General features: G+C 34.2%; 1 protein-coding gene across 3 annotated transcripts in view; it reads left to right on the top strand.

Moving 5' to 3' along the window:
- Positions 1-22,377, top strand: part of PCDH17 (protocadherin 17) — an 85,067-nt gene that overhangs the window by 5,363 nt on the left and 57,327 nt on the right. For all 3 annotated transcript variants that reach the window (XM_026062867.1, XM_026062868.1, XM_026062866.1), the window contains exon 2: positions 22,196-22,254. In XM_026062867.1, the coding sequence (XP_025918652.1) occupies positions 22,196-22,254 (59 nt within the window). The remainder of the gene's footprint in view (positions 1-22,195; positions 22,255-22,377) is intronic.

Below are 22,377 nucleotides of genomic sequence, written 5' to 3'. Positions count from 1 at the left end.
AACATACTATTAACAGTGTATTTTGTAATTATATTCAAAGAACAAATACACCATATGACATACAGTAGTTGGGCTCTACTTAGGAAAGACCCAGAATTAAAGTAGTTAGGTGGAGAAATCTGATCCTCTTCACTATACTTTTGTATTATTAAAATATATTTTATATTCTACATCTCCATATCCCTAGAGTAAATTTTATATAAAATTTGCACTTAGAACATAGATGCTACTTTGTGTCTGGTACTGTACTTCTAGATCACGTAAAATTCAAACTGCAAACTTATAGAGAAAGAGTAAGTGATGAGTCCTCTCTCTGGATCTAATATATCCTTAATCGCTTCAGGAAACCTGTTTCTGGAAGAGTAAATTGCTCAGTTAGGAATCAAAGGTACAGCCAGCAGAAAAAAAAGATATAAATCCAAACAGCTGCTGTATCATCTCCTTTCATTAATCAATTCCAAAAAGCAGTTTTCTTCATTACTTCAGTAAGGCAGAGCTAAACAATTGTGTAAGTGTTCTCTAGCGAATATTCATTTTATTTTTTTCAGAAATATTACTGAACCACAATAATCCCACACTATATAATTCATACAACTGAACTGATTTCCTTCACTCTCATTTTCTCAGCAAGTATTTAACGGCAGAGTTCTCTAGCAGGAGATTGTTATTAAAAATTTTATATATATATATATTTTAAATCTGCTGTATTACTTAGTACATTCAACTGATTCTATAAATATTTAAAATCAAATAAATAATTGCTTTCTCAGTAAGATCCAGATTTTCTCACTCTTATTAGGAGTGCATAACACTTTTTCTGCTTTGCGGTAAGAACCAGTAAAGTCAATAAGGTATGATTCCCTTATTTCTGCTGAATAGTATTTTATCCTACAGATAGCTCAATTAAAATCAATGAATACCTGTGGAGTAAAGTGCTACTTAGTGACTATGGGTTTCAGGCTGACCTAAACAGACCAGCAGCTGAATAAAATACAGCCTGATTATGTATAAGAGCAATGTAATCTTGTCTCTCTTTAAGTGACTTCTGTTATACCTTAGTCACAAGTTTTAACAACTTATTTTTTTACTCCTTTTTAGCGTTTGTGATGGCTTTATATGTCACTTATATGAAACAATGAAGTTCTTTGGTATAGTAATTCAGTGATTTAAATATGCATATGCTATATACATATAGAAGTTTGGATAAATAGCTAAGGACACTGAATACTTCGAGCATTTATTGATACAAGAGACTGGCAAGTGCTTCGGGCCTCTGAAAATCAGGCCATTTGTGATTTAGTCTACACTTAAGGTTGGTGTATACAAAGAACAGTGTTTAACAATGAGCTGAGAAGTTAGAACAACAACTACACATTAGCACGTTTCATTGTTTTTAACTTCAGCAATCATATTCTAAGCATATTTTAGAAACAGTACTTCCAAAGGGCAATTCAGCTAAAAAATATTTAAATATAAACCCGTGCTATGTAGTCCTCATTGCCAGACTCAAAATTCTTTGGAAGCTTTGAATCACTTAAGATCCAAAATAGACATTTTCACTGGGGAAAAAGGAGAAAGCAGGAGACAATGGAATTTCTACATGACTGAAAGAAGATTTTTTTTATTGATTCTAGACTTTAAAGACTACCAGGCAAATTCTGTTCATCTCATTTTGGCGAGTAAATCAAGCTGGCCTACTCACCTGACTAAGAGAAACAGGATTTTGCTCTGTGTTTGAAGAAGCAGACATAAAACACAATATCATGTATAAACATATGCGTATATGTTCATATCACTCCTATTAAAAAGTTCTGTGTTAATCAGTTCATGTTAACATAGGAAAGTCTTTCTTTAGAACAAGCCACCGTTTCTTTTCCTTCAAGTTTCCAGCAAATAAAAGTGTGGATGGATAAAGGAAAACAAGCAGGCTCTTTAAATAAATAGGTTCTAGAAACTGATTCTTTAAAGTGTAAGAAAACTGTTTACATATGCAAGTCATACTGATAATCCTAGAGATTATTTATTATTATACTTGTGATGCAGTGTGGAGAGATTTGCAAATATATCAGGAATGAGACAGGAGTGAATATAATGGAAACAGTGGTCACGGCTTTTATTAAACAACAACAAAAAGAGACAAAACGTGTTACAAGAAGCTCTCAAGCTGGCAATCACCACATTTACAGTAGTAAGCAGTCCTGTAGCATTTTAAGATAAAGTACAGATCACTCTTAACACTTCAGGCACCTGATGTTTATGATGTGTCAACAGATTACTGCCAAGTCCCAGTGCAGCCTCATCGTCAGGTGTCTAGTAGTATCTAAGAAAATACAGTCTTCAGGGGAAATAAAAAACATAAACTATATTCATGCTGTTCTTTATTAGATATACTATTCTTCCATGGTTTGCCTTGAGAAACTTCTGCTCAGAAATTTCAGTGGTCAGGATTTGCAGAAAGAAGAGTGCAGCTGCTGCAATATGAGAAGAACCAGCTTTGCTTACAGAAGTTGCATTTGTTCTCAGTGTTTTAAACTCCTGTCTCAAAAGATGTATCGATTTTGATTGTCATCTCTTCTTCTGCAAATGAGGAATGTTACTTTTTCTCAGTAGAGCTGGTAGAAGTTAACGTTACACACCGAAGGGAGGATGGGGGAGTTCTGCACATTTGCAGGTTCACAGGTTTGTACATTATAATTCCCCAAATTTAGGATTTCCCAGCTACATGTTCTAGGCCCATAACTAAAGACAATAACTTGTCATCTGATGATATTTTGGAACCACCTGGCTAAGGTGTATTATGATAGTTTTTCAAATCTGTGTGGTAAGGTTATATGTCTTGTGAAATAATTCCTTTAAATGTGTTAAATGTGTTACATAGTTCTGTAGCTTTAGGTTTACTTGTTTATTGAAGTCAATACCAGGGTTGGCTGTGTAAGAATTGCAAGATGGACTTTTTCTATGTTTTTTTGCAAAGTATTACTTCTTTTTTTTCAAGATACACTGCATAAAACTATGACACAAAGTGCATACATTTTAGGACCAGATCCGACAATTTACAGCTCCCTATGGTATCCACCCTGGCTGCTGAAATAAGCAGAGGAGGCAGGACTGGGCTCCTAGTTTACATTGCAACTGCTGAACTGGGTATTGATCTTCTTATCGGTATGGTTTATAGCAATGCCATTCAAAAGGATCATTCCTGATATGCAGAGGTTCATATGAGCTCCAAATGCTCAGTATGCTATAGGATTAAGCAATAAAAAATTCTAACAGAGGGAAAGACAATTTAAGAGGTTGAAGTAGGAAATACTGGTATTATAAGAAAGAAAATGATGTTGCTAGAATATAAATTGTCATTAAGCAATAAACTAAGAATAATAATGTCTTCATAGAATTTGCTGCCTTCTAAAGGAGAAGTCTAAGGGCTGAAGAAAGTTAGTGCAGTTAAAATAAAAGATACGAGTCAAGTCATGCATTATATACTGGACCACAGCTCTTAACAGCACTTAAAGTTGAACTTTCCTCATGTTGGTGCTCACTTTCACTGCTAAGTCTTAAATGGGAAAATTCATGTGAATGTGCAATCACCAGTGTAATTTGTACAACTGATCCTTTGATGAGTTGTCTTATAATAATAAAATGGCCAAGTTTCTGTTATCCTTCCCCACATGGACGCAAAGTCACAGGCCTACTCCTATTTCTGTCAATAGCATAATTTTGACTTCATCACTGATTTCAATGGTTCAGGACCAAATTGTGACCAAGATTTTTACTGAATGCAGCTCAGAATAGTGGGATAAAGTGGGTCTTTGTTTTTAGACTTCAGCCTTTTGTGATTTTTTTTACAGCTTCTTTACAAACAACAGTTGAGGAGACTGGATTTTAGAAGATTTTATAGATACAATTTGAACAGTAACATGAGCAGGTGTGCAGCTGAATGAAGAAATCAAAGACTCCATTGAACATTTTGCTGAACATATTATTTTCATATATTTTAAAAAGTGTACAGAATACACCATTATTCTTAAGATTCAACAAATACTGTTACATGGTAAATCATCATTAGGTACATGTGAATTATTTGCAAATATCATTTGGAAGTAAAGAAATCATAGATACAAACTTGCTTCTCTAATGAGACAAAAATGTCACAAAAAAGAATTTTTGCCCAAGTCACAAAATTTTGGCTGTAAACCAGTTGAGATTTGTTTTTAAACGGAACATTTCTTATTTGTTTGCAGCAAATTTTCTTCTTTTTCATCATCTTCCTCTTCAGGAAATGTTAACTTACCAGGCAATATTTACATTTATGTTTTTTTTTTTAAATCCTGCTTAATTTTTCTTTCCTTTAATATTCCTGCAAAAGTTAAAATGCCTCACAAAATTAGTTTTAGGTTTTGTTACCAGGACATTCAATCTATATAAGTGTGCATGTATTTGAGTTTTTGTTTTCTTTCTGAAGAAAGCATATAGGATTCATGGCAGCAGTCTAGAGATACCTCCTCAAGATTGAGGAGTGCCTGAACATAAAAAGAAAAGACATTTTGCTGCTAGTACCAGTATTTCCCAACAGGTAAAAATTTTCTGTGAAAGGAACTTAAACAATGATTTGTTGACTGGAGCAGAAACACAGCTCTGTTTTTATCTTTAAAAGTATAGAAGCAATCCTTTGATGTCAAAAGGCCAGAGTAGAATGGCTGGGACAAATTTTTGCAGCAGATAGCCTGAGCGCTTTATATGTTCAATTGTATCACTTCTTCAGCTGTAAGAAGAGAAGTTGTGAAATTAATGCTAAAGGGTTCAAGAATATAGGCAAAAAGTAAAACTCTCAGGGGACTGTGGGCTCTTACCTAAACACACACACTCAAAAAAAAGAAAAAAGAAAAAAGAAAAAAAGTACTAGGAAGAGAGTGACAAAATCATTTCAGGGAAAAGTTTTTTTGAATAAGAAACATTTAAGGGCTTTGTTTCACTTATGTTTTTAAGGGGAAAACAGGGAGATTAACTAGTTGGTGTGGCTTTTGCTGATATGATGGGATATAACTGAGTAGTATACATCCTGACATAAATCTTAGCCAGGGTGCATTCTAAGCCCTCCTAATACATCTGTCATGGTCTTTTTAGTGCAACCTTTATTTTTTATTTTGCCACAGACTTTTTTTTTTACAGAAGATTCTGGATTAATTGCTGTCAATTCTATGAGTCAAAAAACATTATTAAGAATTTTATATAAAATAGTATTAAGTACTGCATTCAAGAACAAGCAAATACGTATGAATGTTCCTGTTAATTAGGATATTAGACAGTGCTTTATATAACCTCCTTAAGCAGTCATATATTTCTAGCTAAATCCCAAAGGCTGCTGCATACAATTGTTGCTTGTTAAGGTCACAAGAGAAGCATCTCTTTACTGAATTGCTTCAAGGAGTTATTGGTGTTACCTTTGCAGAAGGAATAGCATAAGAACAGTTCATCTCTTACTTAAAATGAGGAGATGCCTCTTTTTTTTTTTGTTCTGGGGACATCTCCTCAAAATTGAGGAGTCTCTGCACATATAAAGAAAAGACATTATTGAATTGTTTTAACCAATTATTAGTGTGATTTGCACAGAAGGACAGCATAAAGATCCATCCGCATCTCACTTTCATGCAATGGGGGGATATTTCCTCTTTCAGCTCTAAAGATAATCAGTCCCATGCTATCTACTGTCAATTTAACATGTTAAAGGATAGCTGGATGAGTAAAATCCTTCAGGTGAATACCATATTTCACATTAACCATAGACCTTTCTAGTGCTTTTGCCACTTCTGTATCAGACCAGAGTTTCTCTGGTTCATAAAATACTTTTACCCATAATAATAATAATAATAATAATAATAATAATAATAAAAGTTTCTAATGGTATCCATGTTCCTTGCTGTGTGCTGCAGGCTCCAATGCATGGCAAAGGAGGACTCCAAAGGTAAAAGGAAAAGTATTGTTAGAAGATACAAACGCATAATTTCCGTTGTGTGGGTGGGACCTCTGATCGATGCATTGTGCGTTCTTTCAGTGACAGACATGCGAAATTAGTTTCAGGCAGTGTTTCAGACAATCTATTGATATATATGTGACACGCTTATATTTGCCTGTACTAGTTCTAGTGACACTATGATTACTGATATTTGCAGTCCTTGCCCTGGAATGCTTCCAGGCAGTTTTATTGTATTGAAATGGCTCTTACAGTTCATTGAGCATCTAGCATAGCACTGTTGAATATGATTGGCGTGTTTGCATATATTTATTCAAAAAAAAATCAGACAGTTAAACTGCATAATTATGGGAAAACGAATCATAACAATAAAAGGCCATTTAAGTTAACAAGCTTTGTGATCAAAGGATAAATACAGGTTGGATAAATGAGACTGTAGATGTAACTAATCTACATAAATAGGCTTTGGTCTGATTAGAGGAAAGGAATATATTAAAATAATCTAGAGGTATTAAAAAAACATTTTACTTCAGTAGTTTTATAACATCCAGTTTTATTTCATCTTATTTTTAACATTTCTACTCAATAAAAATAACTGTATTCAGCGATAAACTACTTTTATGTGTTTTTGTTTCTTGATTAACAATGTTTACAGTGCAAAGAAAGTCTAAAATAACACAAGTAAACAAAAGTAACATCGTAAGTTTTCATTCTAGTGTGAATATAGTGTGCCAAAAATCTTAAACATTTTTAATGTCTTAATTTTAATTATTTAATGTTGCAATGGTTTTTTTTGATTGATTTTTAATTAAAGAAAAAACATTAAAGGGACCATTTAAAGGACAATTTCTTGTTTACTGTCTTTATCAGCAGAGAGCAGCCTTTGTACTTTTTGAAAGCTGGTGCATTAAAAATCAGTTTCAGGTCTTCAAAGCTATAAACTCTTGCTTGCTTTGTAGGTACATACTGTTTTTAAAATCATTGGAAGCACACTTGACAATTGAATTAAAAACAAAAGGTAAATAACAGCTTCATCAAAAATTTGAAGGATTTTAATGCATTTTTGATAATAGCTAAAAAATTTTTATAGAGAACTGACGTATGAATCACAATTTATACCTTGCAAATGCATAATTTGTTCCTAAAGACAGTTATATGTATTCTTTTATTAAGAGTTCTGTTTTAAACTTTTGTTGGTGTCATTCTGTTGTTTTTAATGAATGCTGTGATTCAAGCACAGAACATGTCAGTCAGTATCTTTACTTACTACATTTCTGCCTAGTTCTTTTCTGATTGCTAAGCAACCGCTTATGGTTAAGATTGCTTAGCTACAATTCAGTAAAAAAGAATATATAAAAAAAGTGAGCTAAAGTGGGCAAAACAAATTTCCATTAGTACTTAATGCCAGTATTTAAATTCTATAAAATTTTAAAGGTCACTTAAAAAAGAGAAAGAACAACATAGTTTTAATAATGCACCTTGGATTTAGCACTTGGACTTCGTTTCTACTGCTATTGAGATATGATAGTTTTTCCACAAATCTGAAAAGAGCGGGATCATTTCCTTAATCAGTACACAAGCAATTTCAAGGCCTATAGGAACTAACTTTCTTTTGTATGCATTATTACATTAGTATTATGTCTCACAGGGCACGATCCTTCAAACACTTATTCAGTTAATATTTTAATTTAGGTCAATAGTACCACTGAATTAAATAGATTACTTACAGCAGCAGAGTTGCTGATATGCGCAAGCATGTGCAGAATTCAACCCAGAATCTGTTAGTCTTTATTAGGTGTTGCTTCTCTCCTTTGCTTTAAAAACATTGCAAAGCTGTAAAAGCTGTTCATTTCACTTAGCCTCAAACTACATTCTCTAGTACTCTATTGAGATAGTCCTGATGTCTGAATATTTGATATCTTTTTGCTTTTTTGCATAGACTTGTGTAATTTGATATGCAGATTTGAAGATCATAAAAACAATCCTGCTTTGATGATCATGAGCAAGATTATCCAGCCACAGCTGTAAAGTACCAAGTGTGTTCTTCTCTGATCTCTTCATCATTTCAGTGGATCAAATGACAATAAGAGCACAGTGAAATTTAGAGTGCTTGGGAAATAATGAATTTAACAGCTTTTTTAAAATGGCAATTGGGAAGCCTTAGAAACTATTTAAATTTCTAGACTATATTTCAGATAATATAACTGTGTATGTATGAATGTGTATGTGCAGGTATATGGAAGTGGAAGCAGCATAGTTTCAAAAGAGCTATCTAGCTGGACAAACAGCCAGCTAACAATGCATGTCTAATTTTTTTAATATATTATATATGATCTGTACATAGCTGTGTAACAGTGTTTTGGGAGATACTGTCAATCTGCACCTTTTAATACAAAAATCTAGAAATCCTCAAGTTTAGAGACAAATTCTGTGGTCATGTCTTCCTGAGGCAAGAGTATAGGTAAGGAAGGACCTCATTTTCTGTTTTATGGTGCAAGTTATATATCATGCTTAAAACTCTGCATCCCACTGTCAGCCTTCAGGACTGAGAGTAATGATGAAGAGGAGGTATAAGTCATGTGAAATGTAAAAATAATCAGCACTCAATCACTTTTATTAACAACATTAGGTATTAAAAAGCACATGGTAATTTGCATCCCTTGGCTTTGAGGTAAGGAACATATCAGTCAGCTGTGTAGCTCCAGGGTGAAAAATACAGGTAAACAAAATGTTTTATGGTATGTCCTTCAAAGCATAGTCTTCACTTTGTCTAAGTCTTTAAATATATTAGGTCTGTTTAAAACACCAGTAGCTTCTTTTCAGGCTTAGCTGAATAGAATATTAGAAGAGGCAAAAGTAACTGGATGGATTTATTTTATTATTTATTCATTGGACATCGTTACATATATCTTCCTCAACAGTATACGTCTCATCATCACAATAATGTGACTGCAATGAAATAATGGTTTCTTACAAGTGTAAAATAGTTCATTTTAAGGACTCTTATGTGCTCATTTGTTTCAAACAGACTTCCAGAATTTTGAAGATCACTTTAATTTCAGTTCACTTAATATATACATTTAATATGTACACCACAGAGACAGAGCCTCTTTTCTTCATCCTCCTTTGCTTTGATTCTGGGAAAGGAACCTTAGAAATGAGTAACTAGATTTCCAGATTTTGCCCAACTTGTTAGTCTACTTTACTTTTATTAAAGTAGAGCAAGAGAAAACTGCTTCTATAAACAAATATAAGCTTCAGAAATTTTGGCTAGTATTGGCAAAGATCTTCAGATAAAGATAAGCTGCTGCAGTCATACTGGTCTTGCTGATACCAGTAAATGAAGAAATAGACATGCATGTTGAATAGCTGGAGGAGAAGAGATTATTTAAAGGAAAGGTTTTGTTCTGATTTAAATTTTGAGCCATAGGTTTTCTATAGTATTTTATAATAAATACAATTATATAGTAATTTGGGTTAGAATGCATGCCCAGTTCCCCCTCTCAAAACCTAATTTGTTTCTACCTGTGGCTATTTCTATTAAAAAAAAAACATAATTACTATGCGTCTCAGCAGTCTAAGAGTAAATTTTTGCAATTACAATACCTCCCTTGGGCAGATGTATGAAAATGGCAGATTAATTCCTATCAGTATCTCTCTGTTCCTTGTACAGTCTTAAGGTTGTTAGTAGTTTGGATTATCATTATATTAGTACTGTTTGTTATGCTGTGGTTAAGGTTAAAGCAGCAATTCTTCTACAAATCTTTAGAAATAGGGTTCTACATCATTACCTTGGAAACCTATGCTGAAGCTTGATGCATAAGGTCCTAGAGTAAGATACTAATTCTGTTTTCATGGAGGGTGATTGATTTTGCTCTTGATCTTTGTGTATTTTAGAAGGGCACTTTATATTATTTTGTGCCTGAGAAGATTTAAACAAAAACAACCAACAAACCTAAGTTTATCCATTTTTAGAATCTTATGGTGAAGTTAATAAATTTGTGTGTGAACTAAAGGCCATGCTTGGCCCTTAATATTTTATGTTTCTTRTTTTATTTGCAAAAGCACAATGGACTGTTTAGGAAGGAACATCAGTAAGTCAAGATGAGGTCCTGGACCTATACAAACAAATAATTTGCCATGGGAATAATCTAATTCATCCCCTAATGAACTTTTCTACCTGAACAAAGTTTTGAGGATGCATGCATAGCAGAACTGCATGCACAGACTCTGGTCCTGAAGATCATTTTGTGCGGATAAACATTTCACTCCATTTTGAGTCTCAGTGAAGTTGGCACGGCTTAATGTGGGCTCATGATCCACCTGCAGGGAGCAGCATTAGTCTGTGTTACACGTTATAAGGTTGAATATTCAGGAAGAGCAGTATGAACAATCTTACTTTTTTTTCCCCCTTTGCATGAGTTTTTGTTTGAAATTTCTTATGCTGTACCTTGTGCTCTCCCCCCCCACACATGCACTTAGAAAGAGTTTTTGTTTTGTTTTTGTTTTCCCCCTCCTTTCTCTGACTATGGTTTGGGGCTTTTGTGATGTGAGCCTTATTTAGAGCAGGTTGCTTTAACTCTTTTCTATCAAAGTTCACGATTAAACAAACAAACAAACAAACAAAACTTTGAGCATTAATCAGTTGCTGTTGCATTTACTTTCTGTGATAAAAGTGCTCACATGCTGGCTGAGCTTCCTGCTAATTAAATATAGAGACAAACCCATAACTTAATGTACTCTAACTAGCCACTCAGTCAAATACAAGCATTCATGTTCGGTCTCTCCACCTCTGGTGAAATCTGTAGCAGTGTCCTAGATGTTGGCAAACCCGACATTGGTTTGGAACAGCGAGAGGACTTCTCCTCATCCTAGGCTCTTTACAGAGAACCCCTTCTTATGTGGATCTTCTTTATTTTAACAATAGAATCTGGTTTCAGAATCCTGAAATGGAAAGCTGTAATAAGAAGGGTAGACCAGAATATTCTCCCCCCACCCTCCACAAGGCTGTTAAAAATTTCCAGGTCCAAGCCATCACCTAAAACACCTATGAGTTTGTTGAGCCTGTAGAGATCCCTGGATAAGTGTATTGTGTCCTATATGAGATAATTCTATCAAGAAAGAACTCTTTTCTCTGCTTGTTCCATCTTCTGAATCAACTTAATATACATAGTCCTGTATAAAGTCTTTTCAGTAGGTCACTGAAGTGACCGAGATGAGGAYGGTTGTACAAAGGCCTATATCAGAAAGATCTTATTTTTCTGTCCAAGCTTACTTGACCATTGCTACTGTATTAACGGTGTATTAGATCAAACTTTGCATTTTATGAAGTACCTCACAGGAGGCACATGGCTGCTGCTGTTTTAAAATATATTTAGGGACAAAACTTCTTGCTAAATTTGTACAAGCCTAAATTATTTATCTTATGTCACAAGTAATAAATCAACTCATCACTATTTTGCAGTTGCATATCTCCTTACACAGAGATGTGAGGCTGCAAAGTTTGATGATCTACTATTCTGCCATAAATTCAACCATTATTTAGACAGAATATTTAGTGGTGTGTTTTTCTCTAATTCTAAGAGGAAAGAGTTACTCCAAAGTATTTGCATGAAAATAGGGCTCTGTATCCTGTCACAAAATGTTTATAGAATACCTTGTTGAGGTTGTTGAGTTTTTTAACAGAATGTTGAAATAAAGAGTTGCATGACCTAAATAAGAAATTAGACAGAAGGAAATAAGTGGATTCTAGCATCTGTGATTTTTTTTCCCCTAATTGCTAAGGAATTGAAAGGAATCATTACTTTTCCAGGAAAGGTTGCTAGAAAGAAGTGGGGGGTATGGTTACAGCTTTAAAGGAAAAGAGGTGATCTGGATTTACCTCTGTTCTCCAGACTGTCACCTAGGAAGAAAGCTTCAGTGTCCCTCTTTAAGTGTTTTTTCTATGCAGGCAGTGTGGCTTCAGAATCAAGTCCTGCTTTATCTTTGTTGCTAACTGTTTCTTCCCTCTGTAGGAAAGAAACACAGAACTGGAGTCTTGCGTTAATACAGTGTTTGCTCCCTAGCTGATCACCTTTCCCTGTCACTGTCATTATGAATCTGTTTAAATGCTGTCCATAGAGAAGACCATATGCAGGAACAGAGGAATATTATGTTTAAGAGATTCTTCTTATTTTCTTTCACTATTGTAATCTTTTTCTTGCTCCTTTGCAGCTTTCTACAGCATACAACATASGTATCTGTGGGAATGTAGCACCCAATGTAAGACTCACTTATCCTGTAACTGAAGTAAGCAGACCGATCCAAGGGCTATAGAAACCGATTTGAAAACATCCATTGATTTCGGTGGACCTTAGGTCATGGCTTGTGGGAGTTTTATTGTTGCCTTTAGTGAGAGTATGGGTTGGACAGAATAAGGTAAACACAGTAGATGGATATTAACACAAACTTAACAGATTTAAAATATTGAGTGTCTCTGTTTTCCCCACATTAAATATGAATACAAAACAGTTTGTCAACATTAAAAGGCTATCATTTGATCTTCTTCCCCATCATATAGTATTGCAGCTTTTATATACTTTTTTTCTGCTCAGAAAACATTTGTGATGTGTTGCTCAGAAAACCAGCAGTCATAAGAATAGGACAAGTTCTACAATGCTTACTGGCTTCACTGGGAATTTCTACTGAGTAAGAGCTTTTGGATATGTCTCAAAATTAAAAATAAATTGCCAGGAGCTTACCATTGTGTGGTGGAACCTGTGTGTATGAAAGAAAAGAAAAAATAAGGTTGTTTTCACACGGAAAAAGGTTGTAAACAAAGAGAGAGAAAAAATATTTTTGAAATTATAACAAGTACTTCAATTGCCTCCTTAAATTTTAAGGCTCTAGGGTTTTTTTAAGTCTCCATCTAATTTTTATGTCTTAACTTTTAGACTTAATATTTTACTTGTAAAAATGGGATGAAAAATCAAGCAACTATTGCTGTCAAAGACACTATCCCAGATGTATTATTACTATGAGTTTGTAGTAGGATATTCTTAGAATAAGATGGAAGTTGTGATAAGTGGGTGCAGAATTCACTCTAGTTAGCTAATTGTAGTTGAGTCTGTTAGGCAGTAAACATAATATCTGGTAGGAATACTAAGGTAGAATCAGCATAGTGGGAGCCATAGATAAAAGGTGCATTAAAGCGTTTCAAATTCAATCATTAGGTTTCATTGCACCCATCTGCTACCAGAAAATATAATCGGCAACATGATTCATTGACCTTTAACTGTCATTTTGGACCATGGTTTTTAAATCCATATTTTCAAGTTAGACCCAGAGAGTTAATTTGATAAGAGAATGCCCAGTACATTTTAATGCAATTACTTTTTTTCTTGTTTCTTTTTTTTAGCAAAAGTTTTTTTTTTTTTAATATAATCAGGTTTAATGATCTGTTGTATACTCTGCTAATCCAGTCAAGTAGTTATTTAATATTGAATGTGGTTAAAAGCAACTAATGTTCAACTTCATTAAGGCTTCTATTAAATAGAAGGCTTGCTGAACTTTTACTGTTTTTTATGCACGAACTACTACCTTTTATTAATTATTTCTAGGGGTCTCTGTTACACTAAAATTATACTTACAACCTTMAATTACACCAAGATTACACAGGACGATAAAAGGACTAAATAAGCATTGAAATTGTGGAGTACTTTGTATTTTGTTCCTAAAATTTGTTTTACTTCTTTTATTTTATTTTTTCTGACGCAGATGTTATCTCATGCCGGTGGGATGGGGTGTATACATCCCTTAGCACTTCTCCTGTGTATGTGGCACACAAGTAGACTGTCTTATAAAATTACAGAGTTACTTAGAACAAGTAAAAAACATAATATGATAAATGAGAATGATTCAGTGTTCTCTTAGAGATGGTAAACTATTATACTGTTCTGTTGTATGAAGTTTACGTAATGGGAAAAAAATGATTAAACGTGTTTTTTTTCATACAGTAAGAAACAATTCCTGAAATATTTATATAATATAGAGACAGATGTATGTAATCTAACCTTATAATCCCATTTCACAGCTTTCCCAAATACTGGGGAGCTCAATAAATAGGAAGCCGATTATATTGGCAATATAACTCCATTAATAGGATTTGGATTTGCCTTATTGACAAGCCAGTACTGTTAATATGATCCACTATATTAAATTGACAGGAAAACTGGAGGGATAGAATGTATCTGCAGTCTAATTGACAGGGAAGTTCTTTCAAAAGGTTCTTAATGTGGTTTTTATTGACAATGTAGCTTCAGTAAGTACGTATCATTGGTGAACAGTGTAAATATATTGGATGCAACTGTAGTGGTAGGATCAAGTGAAGGAGTTATTGTTCTGTTTTTCCATACTTCCATCTTAACTTTGATATAAGTCGAATCAAGCTCTCTTGTAAGATCTTCACAAATCCCTCTTAAAGCACCAGTCTAACTGCAGTGCTCGCAGGCATTTGACAAGTTGTGAATTATTTTAAATGTGTTCATCTTTTTTAAATGAATAGAGGCAATACAGAGCAATGCAATAATGTGTCATGAATTTCATTATGTTTATTTATTGACACTGTGATAGCAGAAGCAGAGCTATTGTACTTTCAACTAGAGCTCTTTATATGGTGTGATATTTGGCACCTCTTTCTGTGTTCTGATCTTGCACCTTTTCCAAAAAGTAGTTAATCTCAACAGGTCATATTACAATTACACACATATTTTCTTACCTTCCACATTCCCCTCCCAGACAGTGTTCATTTTCATTAGATACTTATATTTCATGTTTCTCCAGTGCAAATCAAACCAAGGCTCAGAAAACTGCTAAATAAAAAGTCTCCATTGTGAAACAAACAGCAATTAGGTCTGGGAAATCTCAATTCTCTTTTCAGTAGGAGGGGGATTTGCTTTCAGCTTCCACACTTTTTCCTAGTCCCATGTTTTTTAGAGAAAGAAGTCTGCACATACACATCCTGCATCTGCTCTGGCAAAGGAGTTGAAGGGTTTTGTTAGGCTGGAGGGAAATTGTTCCTGAAAGGCTTCAATCTTTTATTTCCTATAAAAGAATCTGGTCAGGATCTGGTCTCTCCACATCTTTAGATCAACTTTCAAGCCTCCTTTTTTACCAGGGCCACATAAAAACATATGGCGCACCAAAGTGACCTTTCTAGCTTCTTCAGCCTTCAGGCTCAGTGCAACCATTGGTGAAGTGAGAGGAAGCTTGACTGGTCCCTATGCCTTCTAATCCTTGTACTGTATTAAATCCCTGCAGAGTAGGATTCTGTCTTCTTTTGTACCGTGTGCACTGCAGAGTAAACTCTTGGAAAAAAAATGGAAAATAATTGTTTTTAGTAAGTCAATAGTATAAATACAACTGAAATATATTACTGCAATACCTTGAAATGAATACTTAAGTAATAAATCAGTAATGAATCATGGTACTTGCTAACAAAAAGTAGTACATGAACTAGGCATCTATTTGGGGAGAATCTTCATTTCTGCAGCTACAGGAAAGAACCTCAGATTCTGTTCCCTGAGTCTCAGTTTTCAGAAGTTGCTCTGTGGATTTGACTGAACAGCTCACAACCTTTTTCCCCTGTAGTTCTGCTTTCCTCATGCAGGAGAAAGGAAACGTGAGCCAGGAGCATCCTGCAAGAGAGTACAGCAGGCTGGTGATTGCCTTGTGCATCCTACTGTTTTTTGTAGCCCTGTGTTTTTAACGTGCTTTCGAAAAATGTTATGTATCATGTAAGAAATTCATGTAAACACACTGTGAATCTTGTAACACCAAAATACATATTTTGTAGGAAGTGTGAAACTTCCCAAATATGTACGTCATATAAAATATGTCTCAAAGACAGTTTCATAAGAAAAAGAGTGGACAGCACATATTAGGATCGTCATTCTAGATTTGTTAAAACAACCTATTAAATTTTGCACTCCAAATAGGCAGAATACTTTATTAGTAATTTATGTCCAGCTCTTTTTTTTGCTGTTGGTCAAATACCCTTTCTTAATGGAAAAAGTCTGGTGAAGTCAAAAACGACTTCTTCAAGCTAAGTAAATACACTCACTAGCAGTCTTATACTGAGCAGTCTTTTGTGAAAAATTGGACCATGTTGAACACAAACTGTTCCTAACAAAATCAAGACAATTGTCTGCTCTTTCAAAACTAGATTTGGCAGAATACAATTCTTTTGTCTTGAAAAGTGATTGCCATTATATATGTTCTTTGTTTCATGGGGGAAGGGTGAATACTTGGAATTAGGCTTTTCAAGAAAAGACACAGAAGATGCTTGAGTTAGATATTAAGTGGCAGTCTGATAAAGGGGAGAGATGTTTCATTTCATTTTCTCCATTTATGTTTAATTAAAAAGAAGTTAAAAGTCAGCAAAGACATTTTGCTTTATTATAGTTTCAGGTATGAACAGCTACATAAAATAGAGTTGCATTGAATYGTTTCTGAAAATGTGATACTTGTTCTTGTAATTCTGAGAAAAAATTATGAATATTCTAGTAGCCTAATATTCATAAATCTGATTAATGTTTAAGTCCTTTTTTCCCCTACATTTTAGAATACATCTTTTCCTAATATGACAATTATTTCTGGGCATAATTTGTCAAGAATACTTAAATACTGCATTTCCGTCTCTCCATCTCCCTCTCTCTCTTTCTCTCTTTTTGCAGTCATGTTGATTTTCAGAATTACTTTCCACAGAAAAGAGAGTTATTGAATTGAAACTTGTTTGTTTTATTATTTTCCTGTAAATCTATTCAAACTGTGTGAAACAAACTAAAGGTGGCTATCAGTCTTCAAAATTACAGTGTAACTATGACTTTAATTAAAGAAAAAAAAAAAAGGAGTGAGGAACTTCTAAATTTTAACAGACTGCTTTCTTGATATAGGAAGTCCTGGAAGGAGAAGCCTTGTGAAATTCTCCACCTTTGTCTCACTGAGCAATAGCGGAATCCCTGGAATCAGATTGATTAATACAGGGTTGCACTTTTAATACTGACATTCTTTTCGAAACAAAAAAACAAACAAATTAAAAAGCAGTATCTCCAGAGCTCTTGTGGAACTCCTCTCTAAAAATATCAGAACCTATCAGCTAAAGTAATCATATTTGCCTTGTGTACATGAATTTATAGAAAAGGGAAAAAAGAGATATTAACGCAGACCCTTGCTAAAAAACAAAACAAAACAAAACAAAACAAAACTCTGTTCCCTATAGTTCATTGTGTAACACTTTGTCCAGATTAGTTCAACTAACTGTTGAACTGTTTCCAAGGATGCAGCTTCCATTTATTTTATTATGAGATTATTTAAGGCTAATGGATATTACCAGGGAGTTATTTCTGTTACTGTGGTTTTGATCATAATTTTCATTTCCCTTTCTCCAAATTAAACTTTTGGAAAACACAGCCATTCTAGAACTAATTACTAGAACCTTGTCAGTTGACTTTCAAACTTTTGTGTTCTTTGATTTTGAGTTTATAAAATTCAACATTCCAAATTCCAAATATGCAAGCAACACTCAACAATAACTGTTCGTAAATAGAGGTTTACCAAAGCCCCTGGTGTCTTCTTGATATTCAAACACTAGCCTGTATAATAGAATAAATGGTTTTCTAGACAGTTGACAATAGCACAATAGTTGAAGGATCTGTTCTAAATGTTGTTCATGCAAACATTGACCAATACTTCATTCTTCAAGTCATATTATTAGACTATAGCAATTAAATTGTCACATCTGAAGACCTCATACCAGCAAAATTGTATTTTGTGCAGGTTTAATTTGCCTGTATTTTTCCTTTCCCCCTCCTCAACATCTAGACAAAAAATGTAACATCGTTAAGCTGTAATATATTTTCTAAAAGGCAGTAACCTTTTCAAATTTTGGTGGCTTCTGAACTGTTTATGAGAGTTCTAGTCTCTTTCAAAAAGGCGTTTTTATAATCTCCATCCTTCTAAGCAAGCTGTATTCCGCATGTGTACTAAAATCCTCATGAACTTTTCTGCAACATAGCAGTATGTTAGTGTTCTTAACATTTCAGATTTACTCTGTAGTCACATATTAAGACAGATGTATGGAAAGTTTTTTTTAGGGGGCTGTCATAGGAACTGTGAAAAGGTATGTTTGTTTAATGATTTAACAGCGTACTCTCATTGAAAATGAACTAGTTCCACTAACCTGTGAAAATGAACCAAAAAAAACAGGACCTCCTCTCTAGGAGGTTAATATCACAGACCTTTTATTTTTCCAGTATCTAACCAGGGCAGTAGACAATTCCTATTCAACTTTTGCTTTTGTTTTAGGGACCCATTTGTTTCAGTATGTTTTCTTACTTCTAAAGAACTTGTGTCTTAATCAGGGTTGACCTAATTCCCATTCCAGCCCTCAAGTTTGAATCACAGAGACAGAAAATATGTCTTTTACCAATGAACTCCAATGACTTCTAGAGCTGGACTGTTTCTGGGGGTTTTCTTTGGGGGGAGTGTTGTTTTGTTTTGTTCTTCAGGATGGTAATAGTGTTGACATTTGAGTAATTTCTGGTTATTTCTCAAGTGATGATAGTTCCTCGTGTAATTCAGTTATGGTAGGGTGCATCTCACTTAATTTTAGCCATTAAATTGAGCATCTTGCTGGTCATCTAGATTCCCCCCCCCCCTAGTTACTGGGCAGAGAAAATCATCTGCAGAGAGCAGTGCATACCTAAAGATAGATGCCTGTAGTATAATGAATCGTCTGTAGGCACCTATGTCTCCAGTGCTTACCAAGGGCACGTAGCTGATTAGCTTTCAGTAGGTAAATAACTTAGATGGCTATGTGTAGGTGAACTGAAACCCACCTTAAAACTGGATAGGTGAATCTGTTACATGTAAGAGCTTTCTTAATTTAGCGTAGAGTATAGACATTCATACTGTAGACGAACATAGAGACATGGTTCTGATTTCCTGGAAACGGCTGGATTCTCAGAGAACAAAGAGTTTATTTGTTGTTGATAAGTGTTTAAACTAGCACTCATTTCGTAGAATTACAGTTATGTAGGGAAAAGAGATACAATTAATGAATGAGCTGAAATGTGTAACATCACTTCCATACATGTTAAAGTGTAAAAAAATTAAGTATATGACCTCTCACTTCAACTGAGATGGAAAAAAAAAGAAAAAAAAGAAAAAAGAAAGAGTTTAAGGGAGTTAGATATTCATATATCTCTGTAATCCATTGAGAATCAGATGCTTGCCTTTCTAAACTGCCTAGCCTTAAAATTAAATGTTTGTTTATTATCCCCATTTTTATACATATATTATTATAAATGAAGCAATTGTCTCTCTGCTGCCTAGATCTCAGAGTGCCTGGTTACTGCTGATCACAAACATGATATTTTCATAGTTCAYAGGAGAAGGCTTAATGCTTTGAGAACAGAAGGAAAAGAACACTGAGCTCTGCAGCTGTACGTAGTTATCAAGTATTTACATTTGTTCTTTTGTAGCAATGAACTCACTGTAAGATGGCACCCAACTGTTTGTTTTGCTGCAAAATACAATATGAAGAAAATTGGTCCAATTATTATTGAGTTAAAGGCCATTAATAATTACCATTGAATACAGAATTTCTCAGAAGCAGCTCCCATTGTTAGGACTGCAACTAAGACTCTCTTACAATTTCTATTTTAGAATGTAAATCTTTAATAGTCCAGGGTGTGCCAGATGTTTTTATTGCTATGGCAAAGTGGAAATGAAAAGTGTGGCCAGTGCTCACCGCAGTCCAGCTGACAGAGAAGTCATTAGCAAACCATATAATAGAAGTATATTTTAAGGAGGTGCTATAACTATTTCCAGGGCAAAAGTCAGACTTAGGTCTCCTAATTAGATGGCAGAAAATTGATGAAAAGACAGGCATTTTGCCTGACAATGACACAGAGAATGGAAACAATGATTCTAGAGGTAGTTGCTTTTAGGAGGAGGCAGATTTCTTACTTACGTAAGTAAAAGCATGAGGTTAGTTTTCCTGGGCAGCTGCAGTGAGATAATAGAACCTAGACAACAGAAGTGAGTTCTGTCATCATATAGGTTTATATGGGTTGAAAAGTATGGTGGCTTTTGGGTATTGTATAGATTGTATGTTTATAAGCTGTGGATTCACTGCATACAGCAGCAATACTAGTTTATAATTTGAGACAGAGAAAGAATATGGGGTGCTTCTGAAATATGTGGTATGATGTGTCACATTTAAGTGACTGCATGTATTATAAGAATGCTGAAGTATTTATTTTTGCATATCTATAGATGAAATTATGAATACTTCTGGAAAGCTGACTTGGAAAAGCAGTGGCAAAATATTGGGTTTGAAGACCCTTATCTCCAGAATTCTCCTTCTGTAATCTAGAGCGTTGTTTGCTTTTCTTAGGCACTATTTAAGAATTTGTTATGTCCTCACCTTTTAATCCTGCTCAGATCCAAGTCTCTAGTTATGCATAAATACTCAGATTTCAAAATTATGTGCAATTTTGATCTGATAAAATATCATTTAGAATCCTAAGCATAGGTGTTTTATGCCAATGTAAAAAACAGAAGAGTAAAAATCCAATTCTGTCATACAGTTTATCATAAAAAGAAATCTCACAGATGAAATATCAGGGGGTTTTTTTGTAATGAGTTATACAATGACGTGAACTGCACAGCTTAAATTAGAATCTGCTTCAAAATGAAAMACAAAGTGTGTTATAATTCTAATTTTGTGCCAAAAGATTTAACCAGCAGTAAGAAGAAAGCACAGTGCAAATACACTTCATAAATGCAGAATAGAAGATAATTATTTATCTTCTGACCCTTTCCTATATTACACAAGTTATCCATGGTATATAAACAAGTCTATTTTGTATATATGTTAAGAATGGCAGGTAGCTACCTATTTTCYTTTGCGATCAGCACTGAGTATTAAATTTCAGATGTAACTTCATACACCTTTTCCAAGCTCCAATAGTCTAACCATGCAATTAGTAGTAAATATTTCCAATTACTATCTGCCTATTAAAACAAACAACAAACAAACAAACAAACAAACCAAAGCTAAAAAATGAAGTTGGGAGTGGCAGGGAAAACAGATATCTAAGAGACCAGTCATTTATGTAAACACTTGTTGTGCAACATTAAACCTTACCTTGGACCTTCTGCTCCATTAATTGAGTGTTGCCTCTGTTACTGCGACTTACATGCTAGGTGCTGTTGCAAAACTCAGAGCTGCTGCGAAGCATAATGGCGTGATATGAAGTGATGCAGAAAACAGTAGAAGCTCTGTCACTAGGTCAGCTGCAAGAAGTGACGTGTATGAATGTACAGTATATGGAGTTTTGTGAAAGATTCAGTCTCTCTTTCTCCCAAAAGAACTTTAGCTGATGACACAAGGGGAATTCAGTTCCCTTTGGCAGAACTCCATGTTGGTCTGGATGCTGTAAATACTTCTGCCTCTACAGTTACTTAGCTCATGCTGCTAAAAATACACTCATGACAGAATTARTATAAGTATCTTCTTTTTAAAAACTACTTGTCTATAACAATCATTTAATGTTCTTGTTTGCATGTGGTTTGCATTGTTCAGATACAGCTATTAATACTGATGAAAATTAAAGAGAGAAAAAAACAAATATTTTAACACTTACACTTTTCCAGTAGCATTTAAAAAAAAGAGCTAATAAGCCACAAACATTCTTAATTTTGTTGTTGTTGTTTTTGCAATTCAAAAATAATATAATAATATATGAAACTGTATTACAGCAGTAAGGGCCTCAGAATCCCAGCAGATGATGTAATTATGATTAAAAATTAGTATTATTGAATAATTCACTTTTGTAATATGCAAAAGTAATTTTTTTCTCTCATTTTCAATAACCATCAGTCTTAATATCTAACTAATGAAAAAACATAAACAGTGTCATCTGTCAGGTTGCTAACAGAGAATGCCACTTACTGGAGCCTCATTGTTTACTTTAGCAGGTAATTTGTGGACCGGAATCATTTAATTGTTCTGAGCACATAATTACATGCCAGCATTTTCCAATTTAATTAAAATGTACAAATCTGAAGATTAAGGGAATTTTTGAATTATTAATCATTTCTCCTCTAGGAAATCTTGTTGCTCTGCAGGAGATTTGTCCAGTGTACAACTATACGTATTTTTTTCCTTCTCTTTCACAGACAGACAATTTTCCCGCAGAGCCCAATTACATGGGCAGCAGGCAGCAGTTTGTTCAAAGGTAAGGCCTATTAAATAACTTTCTCGGCTTCCCCATTTGCATTCTTGTCAAAATTGCTTTGCCAGAGAGTACAATTCAACTTAGAACAAGTAAATACAACTCTATCTTTCTTTTTTCTTTTTT

Source organism: Apteryx rowi, unplaced genomic scaffold (genome assembly GCF_003343035.1).
Source record: "Apteryx rowi isolate R43461 unplaced genomic scaffold, aptRow1 scaffold_195, whole genome shotgun sequence".
Taxonomy (NCBI): Eukaryota; Metazoa; Chordata; class Aves; order Apterygiformes; family Apterygidae; genus Apteryx; species Apteryx rowi.
The sequence above is the reverse complement of the archived record's forward strand: the minus strand, read 5'-3'. Positions and strand labels throughout refer to the sequence as shown.